The 13,894-nt window shown below is 51.4% G+C and overlaps 1 protein-coding gene across 1 annotated transcript in view; it reads right to left on the reverse strand.

Moving 5' to 3' along the window:
• Window positions 1-569: 569 nt before the first annotated feature.
• Window positions 570-13,894, reverse strand: part of TCEA3 (transcription elongation factor A (SII), 3) — a 43,976-nt gene continuing 30,651 nt past the window's right edge. Inside the window, exons 8-11 of the mRNA XM_010830032.1 lie at window positions 11,517-11,671; window positions 4,930-5,076; window positions 3,185-3,256; window positions 570-683 (exon numbers count right to left, since the gene is read on the reverse strand). Coding sequence (XP_010828334.1) covers window positions 675-683; window positions 3,185-3,256; window positions 4,930-5,076; window positions 11,517-11,671 — 383 coding nt within the window. The 3' untranslated portion in view covers window positions 570-674. The remainder of the gene's footprint in view (window positions 684-3,184; window positions 3,257-4,929; window positions 5,077-11,516; window positions 11,672-13,894) is intronic.

The raw sequence follows: 13,894 nt of genomic DNA on the forward strand, positions 1-13,894 counted from the left end.
ATTTGATGCTGTGTGCCAACTGTTCCGCAAGTGTGACTCACAGTGGAGTGGGTAAGATCTGAGTCAGTCTGGTATTTTTCAACTCAGAAAAGACTGAAAGGTTCAGATGTGAGGGAAGGAACTCAAAGCAAAGGTCTGCCAGCTACTATCAAATATACTGCCCCTTAGCTCTGGGGCTCTGAAGTCTTGAGTTTTTCTGCAAGAGGTCTGTCCACACGGACTTAGAATCACACCCGTTAGCCTCCCCCATTCGCCAGTGCCTGTCAATGTGCTTCTGCTCTACTGTGCTCAGTTGTGTCCGAACCTTTGTGACCCCATCGACTGAAGCCCACCAGGCTCCCCTTTCCGTGGAATTTTCTAGGCAAGAATACTGGAGTGGGTTGCCATTTCTTCCTCCAGCAGATCTTCCCAACCCAGGGATCGAACCCGCGTCTCCTGCAACTCCTGCATCAAAAGGGGGATTCTTTCCCTACTGAGCCACCTGGGAAGCCCATCCCTATTGATAAATGATTAGTAATTTGTAAAGGAGTTCTCCCTCTGATCCCTAATGCCCCATTCAGAGTTCAGCATTTCTCTTCATCTTAATTTTTATTTTTCTCCAGTTTACGAAGGGCTTGGTGGTTTCTCTTTGTTCTTCCTCACCTTGTTCACTGAAATCCTGGTTGGTGGTTCTGTCAGCAGAACTACAAAACCAAGAAGGCAACAGCGTTTTAGAACTTTCTTTGCGCCACTCAAAGAGGGTAAAGGCACGTGGAGGGGACATGAAAGGGAAGGTGGGGTCTGGTGCCACGCAGGATTGTGTTCATTCACTCAGTCGTGTCCGACTCTTTGCGACCCCGCAGACTGTAGCCCACCAGGCTCCTCGGTCCATGGGATTTTTCAGGCAAGAATACTGGAGTGGGTTGCCGTTTCCTCCTCCAGGGGATCTTCCCAGCCCAGGGATCAAACGTGCGTCTCCTGCATTGGCAGGCAGGTTCTTTACCACTGAGCCACCCGGGAAGCCTGGAGCCACACAGAGCAGTCCAGATCCCCGCCCTGTCACTCTTAGCGGCGCAACCCTGAAAAAATCACTCATCTGTAAAATGGGACCATAATGCCGATCCATGAAGAAAAAGATATTCAAGCAATGAATGGAAATTTGATGCCGGACATGTGGTGGGCTCTGAATTTATGGTCAGAAACCACCATGATTATTACTCATAGCTTGGTTAGACAGCAGGCCTCCCACATGGCAGCGGACACTACCTGGAAATTTTGTCCAAAGCCACGTAGCTGCCACCTCTAGTGGGACCTGCCTCTCCAACTTCCAAATTCCAGTTTCTCTCTGGGAATCAGGGAGGAGGAGTTGGGTTTGGAGCATGTAGAATGTCTTTTGCCCAACAGTAACACTCATAAAAGCTACTATTTATTGAGCAGTTACTCTGGGCTAAGCAGTATTAACATACATCAACTCATTTCCTCCTCATAGTCACCCTGTGAGATAAGCACCATTATAATACTTGCATTTTCACAGGGAAAGAAGTAGCTCAGACAGGTTAAATGACTTGCGAGCTCCCATGATACTAACAGGTAACAACTGTGAATAATAAGAATGGTGGTTTCTAGGCACCAGGCATATATATGCTCGGGACTTTTTTATGTGGTTGTACAGGTTGTTCACAAGAGAGCCTCCCCACAGGAGCAGGTTGGGGCTGAAACTCCATCCCTGCTGTTTCCCAAGTTCTGGACCCAAGTGCAAGGCTACATCTACCTGCAGGAAGAACACCTTTCCCTAATTTGACAAAGATACCATTTGAGCTGTCAGAGGCCCTGTTTTTTTTCACATGTATTACCTTCTCTAATCCTCAAAATAGCTCTGTGGGCTATATTCCTACCCTTATTTTATAGATGAGGAAATCCAGGCCTAGAGAGTTCAGGGCACTTGGCAAAGTCACTTTGTGAGTGATAAAGCTAGGATTTGAGCTTGATACCCAAGCCTGTGCTTGAAACCAGTATGCCATTATCCTGGCTTCACCTCTAAGTGCTCAACAGGTGAATGAAAGAAGAAAATACATAATCATCTGACTTTTACCCTAAAAAAACATGGCAGTTCTTATGAGGCCCCAGGGCCGTCAAGGCCCTTCATAAAGTCATAGAAAGGTCAGGAATTTGGAGCACTGTCTTTCCGTGCTCCAAACTGCTTGACTTTATGCTCGTTAACCATTTCAGTAGCTCAATTTCCTCATCTCAAAGTGAGAGTAATATTATGAAGAAACGTTTCTCGTAGTGGTTGCAAAGCATGTGTATGTATGTAACAGTCTTCATAATCAGCCCGGGAGAAAGGCATTAGCATCACCCTTTAGCTCAGGGAGGTGGTGACATGCTCAGGCTCACACAGTGAGTAGGGCAGCGTGCAGATGGGAAACCAGGGCTCCTGACTCCAGTCTCACGCTCAGTCCTCGCTAAGGACCTTACAACTTTTGAAGCACCTGCCGGCTGCCCGGTGACCCAGACAGCACACAGCACACATGCATATCAGACGGCACTGGAAGGGGACATTAATCATGTGACCACACTCAGGTGGTTCAGAAGACGGGGTGGGAAGGAGCACTCCAGGAGCAGCCTTTGCTTGGCTCCCATGCCTGAAGACAAAACGGCCGCCTTTGCGGGAGCTGGGGCTGCCTGGGTGACAGCCTGGGGTAACGTAAGGCTTTTCCAGAGTTGCCTTAGGAGGGGAGGACGACCTGGGTGCATTTGAGAGCAGTGCCTGTTTGACAGGGCTCAGTCGTCCCCTGGCTGTGACCGGGCTCAAAGGAAACAGCATCTGTGGAAGCACTTTGCAGAGAGGTGTGGTCCAAGTGCAGAGGGCTATTGTTTTTCCTTCCCACCCCGCCCTCCCCGCAACCCCGGGGATCTCAGGATCTCCATCTGTGTTCAAATGACAGACTTGCCCATCCTGTGATAAAATGCCGGCTGCTGTCCCCACCCCAGCTGGGTGCTTTCCAAAACAAAAACGTGCACACACATGTGTCCTCTGGGCTTGCCTTCCCAACAATGCACCGCTATCTCCAGCTCTGCAGACCTGCTCTGTGCAGGCTGGCAAACTGCTCCCCCAGCCCCCATTTGGAGCTGTGTGCCTACTACTTCTTAAGTGGGGCGGCGCCTGAGGACGACAGGGGAGGAAGAAGGATACAGACATACAGACCTTCCAGCGATTGCCACACTCGTTGCATAAGACAAAGGTTGTCATGGGCTCATCAGCGCTGCGTGTCTGCACCTGAGAGAAAAAAGAGAGCGGGACCACTCGTGAAGTCGCCCACCCCGCTCTTGGACCTGCCACGGCTCCCACTGTAGAAGTAGGTCAAATCACAGAGGCTGGCGCCGTTATTCCCACGCCACTTTGGCAGTGCCCTCACCACTGAGACTCCATTGTGTGTGCACATGTTCTCCTCTCTCCTCGCGGGCCTGTCGGCTCCCTTCCAGTATCTCACTGGCTCAGCCTGACCTCTGCGCTCTTCTTGTTGATCCTTCTGAACTGACTGACCTCTCTTCTCTTGCTTCAAGACTCATCTCCTACAGGAAAAATGAACACATCCCGTTGGATGTACCTCTCTGATTAGAACTGAGTGAGCTGGAAGCACTCTTAGGGATCATTCCGTTTCTTCTTCATTTTACAGGTGGAAGAACAGAAGCCCGGAGAGGAAAGAGGATTTGAAGGTCATGGGGGATATTTAGTGTTGTTTTCTGGTTTCTTATCCCTTTAACTAGACCGTTCAGGTCCAGAAACCAGGTCTGCCCCAGCAAATCCCAGGCATTTCTGGATGTAACAACTGCTGTTCTGATTTTCTGCAGTCCACCCTGGACGGCCATGACATGTAGCAAGTTGTGGCTTTGAAGACTCTTAGCTGTGAATGGTGTCAGCTGGTGTCTGTGGGATGGGAGGGAGTCCCCGGCTAATGAGTGTGCCCAGCCGTGGGCCAGGAGGACACAGCACAGCACGGCCTTGTCACTGCAGAGCAGTGACACCCCAGCAGAGAGAACTCTGCAGACAGCAGGAACCTGCACACACATCTTTGGATTCCTGCATGGGAATTCTCCAAGGGACTCCTGGAAGGCAGGGCTGACTATTCCTGCTGCAACCACATGTCCCCAGGGGCAAGGTGCTTGCTTGACAAGCAGATGGGGGAATGAATAGAGATCTAGAATAACAGAAAGTGAAGTCGCTCAGTCGTGTCCGACTCTTTGCGACCCCATGGACTGTAGCCTACCAGGCTCCTCTGTCCATGGGATTTTCCAGGCAATAGTTCTGGAGTGGATTGCCATTTCCTTCTCCAGGGGATTTTCCTGACCCAGGGATCGAACCCAGGTCTCCCGCATTGTAGACAGGCGCTTTACCGTCTGAGCCAGAATAACTGAGCACTAATCCAAATCCAAGAATATTGGTGCCTCAAGGGCATAACATGTGTAACCCAGAAACAGGAGGCCAGGCCAGGGCAGTGGTCTTCACCCTCAGGACTCAGGGCTCAGTCCCTTAGGCTTTCCCACCAGCTTGGCTGGACTGGAGGCAGAAAGGTCTGGATCTGGGCTTATTATTCTTTCTGCCACTAACCGTCTTTGCCGCTTTAGACAAAGCCTGTCCGCTCTGGACCTCAGTCTCCCCGTGTGTGAAGTGAGGAAGCAGAGTTTTTATTGCCAAGTTCTCTTCCAACCATCTGTGACTCTGCAGAAGTTCTGTGCCCCCTGTAGGTCTGGTCTTCTTATGCTGGCTGCAGGACAGATCTGGTCGCACCTCACACAGATCTGGGTGCTTCTCTCTGCATCTTTTCTAGAAGCCACAGATGTACCATGCTGGGGAACCAAGACGTGCCCTCTCCGCAGCCTAGCATTGTAGCCCCTCCTCCCCGCTGGCGTGTCCCTCAGCTCCTTCTGGTCGCCGCCCCCACGCCATACCTGGTTGTAGGTGCAGTTCTTCTTCTTGCACTTGCTGCACTGGAAGAGGTCGGTGGTGGTGCCGCCGGTCTTGGCCATCTGGTGCTCACGGATGGCCTCTTGGGTCATGGCATTCCTCAGTTCCCTCAGCTCATCACTGGCCATTTCCTGGAGAAAAAGGAGTGTGCCCTTCAGGGCTAGGGAGCCCCCAGGAGCTCTACCCCACACCTGGGTTTCAGGGAGCTTGAACAGAGGAAGGGGGACATTCTGGACTGGAAGGAAGCCTGGCCCTGTCCCGGCTGGGGCAAGGCTTTACCGGAAGAGTCCCCGTTCTGCCTCTGGGTGGCAGGTCAAACCCCGGGCTCTGACCAGGCCAAGTACAGCAGGGCAAGTACGGGACAGCACAAGACAAACAGCGTCCGCCCAGAGTCAACAATCTCGTGTACATTTTCTCAGCTCTGGTGCTCACAACGCCCGCCAAGGACCTCAGGAACCTGCCTGAACCTTCCTGCTTAAGCTTATTTGACCACTGACCCCGTGATCTGTGATGTTCCCGTGTCCTTCCGGGCTGGACTTGACTGAAAGCCTGTCTAAGCTGTGATTACCATTCAGCCAGGCCATTGTGCCTGGTGGGAACCTTGGCCTCAACTCTCTACAACTTACTGCAGCTACCCCACCCAAGCAGGACCTGAGGCTCCTGGGTTCACACCACTGACTGCTCACCTGTGACTGCATCATGGAACATCTTTTTCTATAATGTTCCTATAGAATAGAGCCTCCTATCTCCTGTCAGCTCCCTGTAGACACCCAGTCTATGCATTATCCAGGCCCTCCCCTTTGTTGTGTCTATCTCCCTAGACATCTCACTTGCCTTGACCTTCTTCCAGAAGAGAGGGGGACACCCAAGCTGGAGAGAGCTCTAGTTAGCCTCGGTTTAGGGGGAGGAAGATGGCTGAAGCTAATTTTTTTTTTTTTTGGCTTCACCACATAGCATGTAGAATCTTAGTTCCCTGCTAGGGATGGAACCCATGCTCCCTGAAGTGGAAGTGTGGCGTCCTAACCACTGGACTGCCAAGGAATCCCCTGAACCTAATGTTAAAAGAGAATCTGGGGAGCTCCTTGGTGGTCCAGTGGTTAGGACTTGGTGCTTTCACTGCTGTGGACAAGGTTCAATCCTTGGTCGGGGAGCTGAGATCCTACACACCTTGTGGCATTTACCAAATTTCAAAAAAATAATAAGAGAGGATTTGGCACTGGCTAAACATTTTAATTACTACCATTTAGCCTGACCCCTTAAATCGTGGAGAACAGAGTTGGCCTAAAGGTCAAACAAATCTTGTGTGCTGATTTCTGCATTATAACCAATTGTGTTTCCTGATAAAATGCAGATTCCTATGAATCCAAAACTCTATGGGCAGGCCCAGGAATATGCATTTTTACTAGTGCCCCCAAGTTATCATTGGAGAAGGAAATGGCAACCCACTTCAGTATTCTTGCCTAGAGAATCCCAGGGATGGGGGAGCCCTAGTGGGCTGCCGTCTATGGGGTTGCACAGAGTTGGACACGACTGAAGCGACTTCGCAGTAGCAGCCAAGTCATCCTGTGTACATGAAAGCTGAACTCCTAGTGTGTCAAGTGCGAGGACCAGGTCCTAACCACGGGCAGGGCTATAGACATAGCAAGTCATCATGCTCAGTTGTTTCCGACTCTTTTCAACCCCGCAGACTGTAGCCTGCCAGGCTCCTCTGTCCATAGGATTTCCCAGGTAAGAACACTGGAATGGGTCGCCATTCCTTCTCCAGAGGATCTTTCCGACCCAGGGATCGAACCCACGGTTCCTGCAGCTCCTGTACTGCAGGTAGATTCTTTACTGCTGAGCCACTGGGAAAGCCCACAAGTCAACCCCAGGCTATATAAGCAAAAAGCAGCTGACTTTAATGTTGGGGGACTTTCCAGAGCATACTATATTTGTTCTTTCAAAGGGTATTGGATATCAATCTCTTGAATGCCTTTCACAGCACTGACACGCTGGTAAACTGGCTTTGGCCACGGCGAGTGGCTGATTTGTAGCATCCACGAATTTCCATGGCGTAAACAATCCCACCACAGCCTTTCAAGCTACTGATGTGATGTAACTGAACACAGAGTTGGGAACAGCTACACACGATCATCGCTCTGGAGCTGGTAGGCACCGACAGTGCACCACTGCCCCTAAGCCCTATGGACTGAGAGATGATTTGGTTCCTGTCTCCAGGTATTTGGCTCCTGTCTCCAAGCACTGACCTAAGATTTCAAGACAGTGTTGTTGTTCAGCTGCTCAGTGGTGTCTGATTCTGCGACCCCATGGACTGCAGCACACCGGGCTTCCCTGTCCTTCACTATTTCTGGAGTTGCTCAGACTCATCCATTGAGTCAGTGATGCCATCCAACCATGTCATCCTCTGTCACCCCCTTCTCCTCCTGCCCTCAGTCTTTCCCAGCATCAGGGTCTTTGGAACTAAAGCAAAGGTCTGCAAAGTGCAGGGAAAGCCTGACTAGTGGCTAACTGCCTGGGGGCAGGGAGGCTCATTAAAGAAATTAACACCTTCACCAGACTTGAAAGATAAGCACAACTTCCCAAGGGGCATGGCACATTCCAGAGGAAGAGAATAATAGATGTGAGAGATCAGAGGACAAGACTAACGTGTTTGAGGAAGGGTATTTGGGGTGGGTTCAAGGTGAGGAATGTGGGAGACCAGGCCAGGGTCAGACTGTTCCAGCTAAGAAACAGACCAGGAAATCAACTAAACTTCAATTTAAAAAGAGAGTGAGAGAGAGAAAAAAAAAAAAAAAAAATCTATCCACTCACCAATCCATTTACCTATCTTTGCCTGCCTTATTTAGGAAGCACATCAGAGACACATGGAGTCAGTACAGTAATATGAAAAATAAGGTTGAAAATGAGGGAAGTAAGCGATGACACTGGATCTTCACGTCATGTACAAGGTGAATTTGAAACATATTTGTTGAGCACTTAAGACTGAGCGACTTCACTCTCACTTTTCACCTTCATGCATTGGAGAAGGAAATGGCAACCCACTCCAGTGTTCTTGCCTGGAGAATCCCAGGGATGGCGGAGCCTGGTGGGCTGCCGTCTATGGGGTCGCACAGAGTCGGACACAACTGAAGGGACTTAGTAGTAGTAGTAGTAGTAGTAAGACACAGCAGGCACTGGCCTTGACGCTGGGAGCAGACAAAGCCCCTCTCCCTGCAGGCTGTCAATGTATCCACTCAACAGTTCTAAGGGATATTTCAGAATCCACCCCATTTTCTGAATCACCTGGGTGTGAGAGGAAAAGCAGAACGAAGGAAACATGAGGGCATCAGGTGGAGCAGGAAAGAGACATAGAAAAGGAGTTAGGGAGACCCAGGAGGCAGAGAGGGATGGCCAGTCACACGTGCACATCCGCTTCGCCAGGCTCTGTCTGATGGGAGGCCCTGTCTTCTGAGCCACCGCATAGCAGGCAGCCCAACCCCAAGCTGTTATTTTTCTTATTGGAGCAACAACGGTCCTGTTCAGTTCAGTCGCTCAGTCGTGTCTGACTCTTTGCAACCCCAAGGACTGCAGCACTCCAGGCCTCCCTGTCCATCACAAACTCCCAGAGTTTACTCAACCTCATGTCCATCAAGTTGGTGATGCCATCCAACCACCTCGTCCTCTGTCGTCCCCTTCTCCTGTCCTCAATCTTTCCCAGCATCAGGGTCTTTTCCAATGAGTCAGTTCTTCGCATCAGATGGCCAAAGTATTGGAGTTTCAGCTTCAGCATCAGTCCTTCCAATGAATATTCAGGACTGATTTCCTTTAGGATGGACTGGTTGGATCTCCTGGCAGTCCAAGGGACTCTCCAGTCTTCTCCAACATCACAGTTCAAAAGCATCAATTCCTCAGCACTCAGCTTTCTTTGTAGTCCAAGCTGTTATTTTTCTTATTGGAGCGAAAATGGTCCTGTATTTCATTATTATTATTTTGGCTGTGCTAGGTCTTCGTTGTTACGAAGGCTTTTCTCTAGTTGTGGTGAGTGAGGGCTGCTCTCCCGTTGTGGTGCCTGGGCTTCCCACTGCAGTGGCTTCTCTCGTTGCAGACCATGGGCTCTGGGGCGCACACAGGCTTCCGTAGTTGTAGTTCCTGGGCCCTAGGGCACAGGCTCAATAGTTGTGGCCCACGGGCTTAGCTGCTCCTCAGCATAGGAGCTTCCCGGATTAGGGATCAAACCCATGACTTCTGCATTGCAGGTGGATTCTTTACCACTGAGCCACCAGGGAAGCCCTGATCCTATATTTCTTATAGAAATTTCCTGCCTAGAGTAGAAGCTGACCCCAAGAAGAAGGCCCTCTGGACCTCTGTTGCCTGGGGTGCTGGCGGGGGCCCTTTGGTGGCTGGCACTGGCAATCCCCGGGGAGGCCTGGTGTGGTCCTGGGTTGCTGTCCTTGGCCTGGTCAGCCTCTTCTTGGGCCTGTTGATCACCTGATTCTCTTGCCCTGTTCTAGTGAATAGTCCTTGGATGGGGCCAGAGTTGGCTGGTTACTTTGCTGAGACTTCTGGAGCCTTTGTCCTAACTCAGGCACCCAGCTCTGTTCCAGCCTCGGGCTTCTGGGAACTTGCCAGGCGTGGCTCACACCCATGTCTACACCTTGCTGTTGGTTTTCCAGGGCCCGGTTTCCCAATGTCTCTGCGACCGCCTGTAAGACACTCTGATGATAGCATTCTCATGACACACGCACAGAGGCAAAGGGACCCCAGAGCCACAGAGTGAGAGGCAGATGGAAACGCAGGCTGGGTTCCCATCTAAGTTGCAGCGCCACCTCACAAGGAAAGAGGATACTGTTAAGCCAAGTTGCATGTGTAACCCTGGGTATATGTTGTTGCTGCTGCTGCTACTGCTAAGTCGCTTCAGTCGTGTCCAACTCTGTGTGACCCTGTAGACGGCAGCCCACCAAGGCTCCCCGTCCCTGGGATTCTCCAGGCAAAAATACTGGAGTGGGTTGCCATTTCCTTCTCCAGGGGATCTTCCCAACCCCGGGATCGAACCCAGGTCTCCCGCATTGCAGGCAGACGCTTTAACCTCTGAGCCACCAGGGAAGCCCCTTTAAACACTTTACATGTGTTAACTCATTCTGTCCTTCGTGAGATAGCTGTTATTCCCAATTTACAGATGAGAAAACTGAGGCATAGAGAGGTAAAGTGGCTGGTCTAAGATCACATAGCTCAGCGGCAGAGGCAGAAGTCAAACCAGGGCAGTTTGGTGCAGCTCCCAAGCTTCTAACCACTGCACATACTCCCTCAAACAGGCTTGTTCCCTTTTCCTTCCCTTAGTGACTCCTTCACACTGGGTCAATCCTTCCTTCCTATTAAGTTCCCACAGTGGCTCTATCATGGCAGCCACCACCTCTGTATGAAATATATCTGTATACATGTCTGTTGTGCTCCATAGAGTCAGGGACTCTGATTCAGACTTGGGCCCAGAGCTGGGGAATGGGATGTAGGACTGAACGAGGCAGAAGAGGGAGGCAGATCACAAAGCAGGGAGGAGGGACTTCCCTGGTGGTCCAGTCGTTAAGAAGCTGCCTTCCTATGTGGGGGACGCTTGCTCCTTGGAAGAAAAGCTATGACCAACCTAGACAGCATATTAAAAACCACAGACATTACTTTGCTGACAAAGGTCCGTCTAGTCAAAGCTATAGTTTTTCCAGTATTCATGTATGGATGTGAGAGCTGGACTATAAAGAAAGCTGAGAGCCAAAGAATTGATGCTTTTGAACTGTGGGGTTGGAGAAGCCTCTTGAGAGTCCCTTGGACTGCAAGGAGATCCAACCAGTCCATTCTAAAGGAAATCCTAAAGCTGAAGCTCCAATACTTTGGCCACCTGATGAGATGAGCCCACTCATTGGAAAAGACCCCCATGCTGGGAAATATTGAAGGCAGGAGGAGAAGGGGGAAAGAGAAGAGGAGATGGTTGGATAGTGTTACCGACTCAATGGACATTGGTTTGAGCAAGCTCTGGGAGACAGTGAAGGACAGGGAAGCCTGGCATGCTGCAGTCCACGAGGTCGCAGAGTCAGACACAACCGAGCTACTGAACAACATGTGGCGGATGCAGGTGCAGGGGAGCTAAGACCCCACGTGCCACGGAGCAACAGCCCGAGCGCCACGTCTGCGCTGCGATGAAGACCCGGCGCAGCCAAAACAAAAACAAGCAAACAAACGAACTAAAGTGGGGAGGAGCAGATGCTCCGAGGCTGAACAGCTTGGCTCCTGGCATCAACCTTTTCTGGCTGTGTGCACAGGCGAATCAGTTAAATCCTCTGAACTTCAGTGTCCTCACCTGTAAGACTGGAGATGATAAACATTTCTGCCTCCATTGGTGTGAAGCTAAACTGGCCCATGTGCCTGAAGCGACGAGCGCAATGCTGAATGCCTGGTAGCTGTGTTCACTGTTCTGACCCAGAGGCCCTGAGGGATGGGGCGTCCGAGATGGTCCCTAGCTAAGGTAGCCCCTGGCTTATCACTGCGTCGCAAGCCTCTGCCTCAGCCTTGGGCAAGACTGGAGGGGCCCCGGCCCTGCCCTCACCTCTGCTGTCATCTTGGCAATGAGCCCCGCGGAGATGGCCCCGCTGAGCACGTTCCGCCTCAGGCCGGGATTCCTGGGGTCCTTGAGGTTGCTGATGCGGCTGCGTACGCGGTTCCGGTACTTCATGTCCGTGCTCTTGAGCTCCTGGTAGATACGTGACACAGTCAAGGGCCAGCCAGCCACTCATAGAGGGGCCCGGGAGCATGGGGAGCCAGTCCCTGAAGCCTGAGGAGCCCCAAGGCCATCTCTCTCTTTCCTTGGACTCAGCTCACCCCAAGTGCTCGAGTGAGTACCCCCAACTTGGACAGGGGTCAGACCCCTTCATGGCCTCTGACTCCCCAAGTCAGGGTCCTCACGTGGGCATTTGGGATCAGCCACATATCAGGGACAGGAAATAGCCTTCAAGGTGAGATCGGGTCATCACAAGCGCTGTGGGGCCAGGGACCCCAGGAATGGGCAGTCTGGGTTTGTTTGAGCCTCCTGTGTGACCTCAGGTGAGCCCACGACCTCTTTGTGCCTCGGCTTCCCTCTCCGTAAAACACAGGTTGTCATGAGGATTCCCTGAGCTAAGCTGCATGCTGCACTCGTGTGGTGGTTGGGGCGCGTCAAATGCTCAACTTTTAGGGGCTTAGATGATAGTGATGACGATGACCCCCTAGTTTGGAAGGGCTCCTGGACACTTTTAAGTCCAGCTGTCAGAGGAAAACATCAGATTGGGGGCCACGTGTCTAAGGCTCTAGGAAGTATTACAATAAAGAACGCATTGGCTTTTGTTTCATCTGGTGTCCGAGCACATTACAACACAGAACAACCTCCCCTTCCTCTCTTTTTCTCTAGGAATACCTATTGCAGAACGCACTTTGGGAATTGCTGGTCAGTTACTTTGCTCATTAATAGATGAGGAAGCTGAGGCTCAGAAAGGGTACAGGCCCTTGCTCAAGGTCACAGGGCACATTCCCGGCAGAGGCAGGGCTGGAAGCCAGACTCCCTCCTGACGGTAACACTCTCTTCTCCACTCACCCAGCAGGAAGTCACCCCTGGCCACCGACCACAGGGAGTTCTCTGTCCAGAAGCTGCATCCCAGATGGGCCTCCTCCTTGCTCCCTCCCCCTCCTCCCTCCTCCAGAGGAGCTCAGGGAACACAGCCACATTTTCTTGGCCTCCGCGAAGCCAAGAAGAATCAGGAAGATGAAGCCTTTTCTGGGAAAAGCCCTATATATACGAGAAAGCAACTGTGGGGAATGTGGAGAAACGGACACAGCTGGCTAGCTCCAAGTGGTGGGAGGGAAGGTGGTGGTATTTATTTTTTCTGTTTTTGTTTGTATAGTACAATAAAATCTGAGAAGGAAGAATATGCTCTCATGCACTCGGAAGCCCCAGTATTTGTTTAAAAATCTTATGTGTTTGGGATCCTTGGAAGTGGAGATGTGCTTGATAAGTGGGGACAGCAGGGCTGAGGATCCTTTCGTCCGCCTCTTCCTGAGTCTGCCTCCTTTCATCAAGGTCGCAGAGGAGGATGAGGCGGAGCAGACCCAGGCATCACTGACCTCCTGCCCCCCCTCCCCGCAACCTCCTCCCCACCCCGACATGAGCACATGTGAGCCCCAAGGCTGCCATGTTCGTCCAGGCCCCCAAACTCCTCCTCCCTCTGACCTCCCACCACCTACGAACAAAGAGCTGAAGGGTTGTTGGTGCAGCTCTGATGGCCTTTCCTTCAGAAGAGGGTCATTCAGAGGACGGAAGGCCATCAGTGGAGGCCATGCACTGGGTCATCTTCTCTAACTGGGCTTGAAGGTGGAGGGACCTTCTCGGAGGGACAACTGTTCGGGAGAAAACAAAGATGAAGCTCGTAATAGCTCTGATGCCTCGTGTTCTGTGTTCCTGAATTAATTAGAAATTTTGAGAGTGAACTTGGACAGGAATGAGATTAGTTCAAGAAGTGCTGGTTAATAACCAAATGATGGTGGAGGGAAACTCCCAGGAGATGTGTTGGAGGCTATTAGGGTGGTTCTTAGGCAAGAGATCGAGGGAGGCAAATCTGTTTTCTGAGACTGGCCCCTGTACCTTCCCTAACCTGCTGAGCCCCTAGGTAGAGCCCAGGAGGGCAGGAAAGGGCCTCAATGGGACACTCACACCCCTGTTCCCTGGGGAGTCTGTCCCCAGCCTCCACACTTCTTTGATATGCAAAGATTTGTCTCCAGTAAAAGGAATTCTATGCATTCACTCAGTGGGGCACAGTGTGGAGGCCCTTCTTCTCTCAAGACAGAAATCTTGGGACTTCCCTAGTGGTTCAGTGGTTAGAACACCATGTTTCCAGTGCAGGGGGCCTGGGTTCTATCCCTGATTGGGGAACTAAGGCCCAGCAAGCTCAAGGCATT

Source organism: Bison bison, unplaced genomic scaffold, assembly GCF_000754665.1.
Source record: "Bison bison bison isolate TAMUID 2011002044 unplaced genomic scaffold, Bison_UMD1.0 scf7180017864516, whole genome shotgun sequence".
NCBI lineage: Eukaryota > Metazoa > Chordata > Mammalia > Artiodactyla > Bovidae > Bison > Bison bison.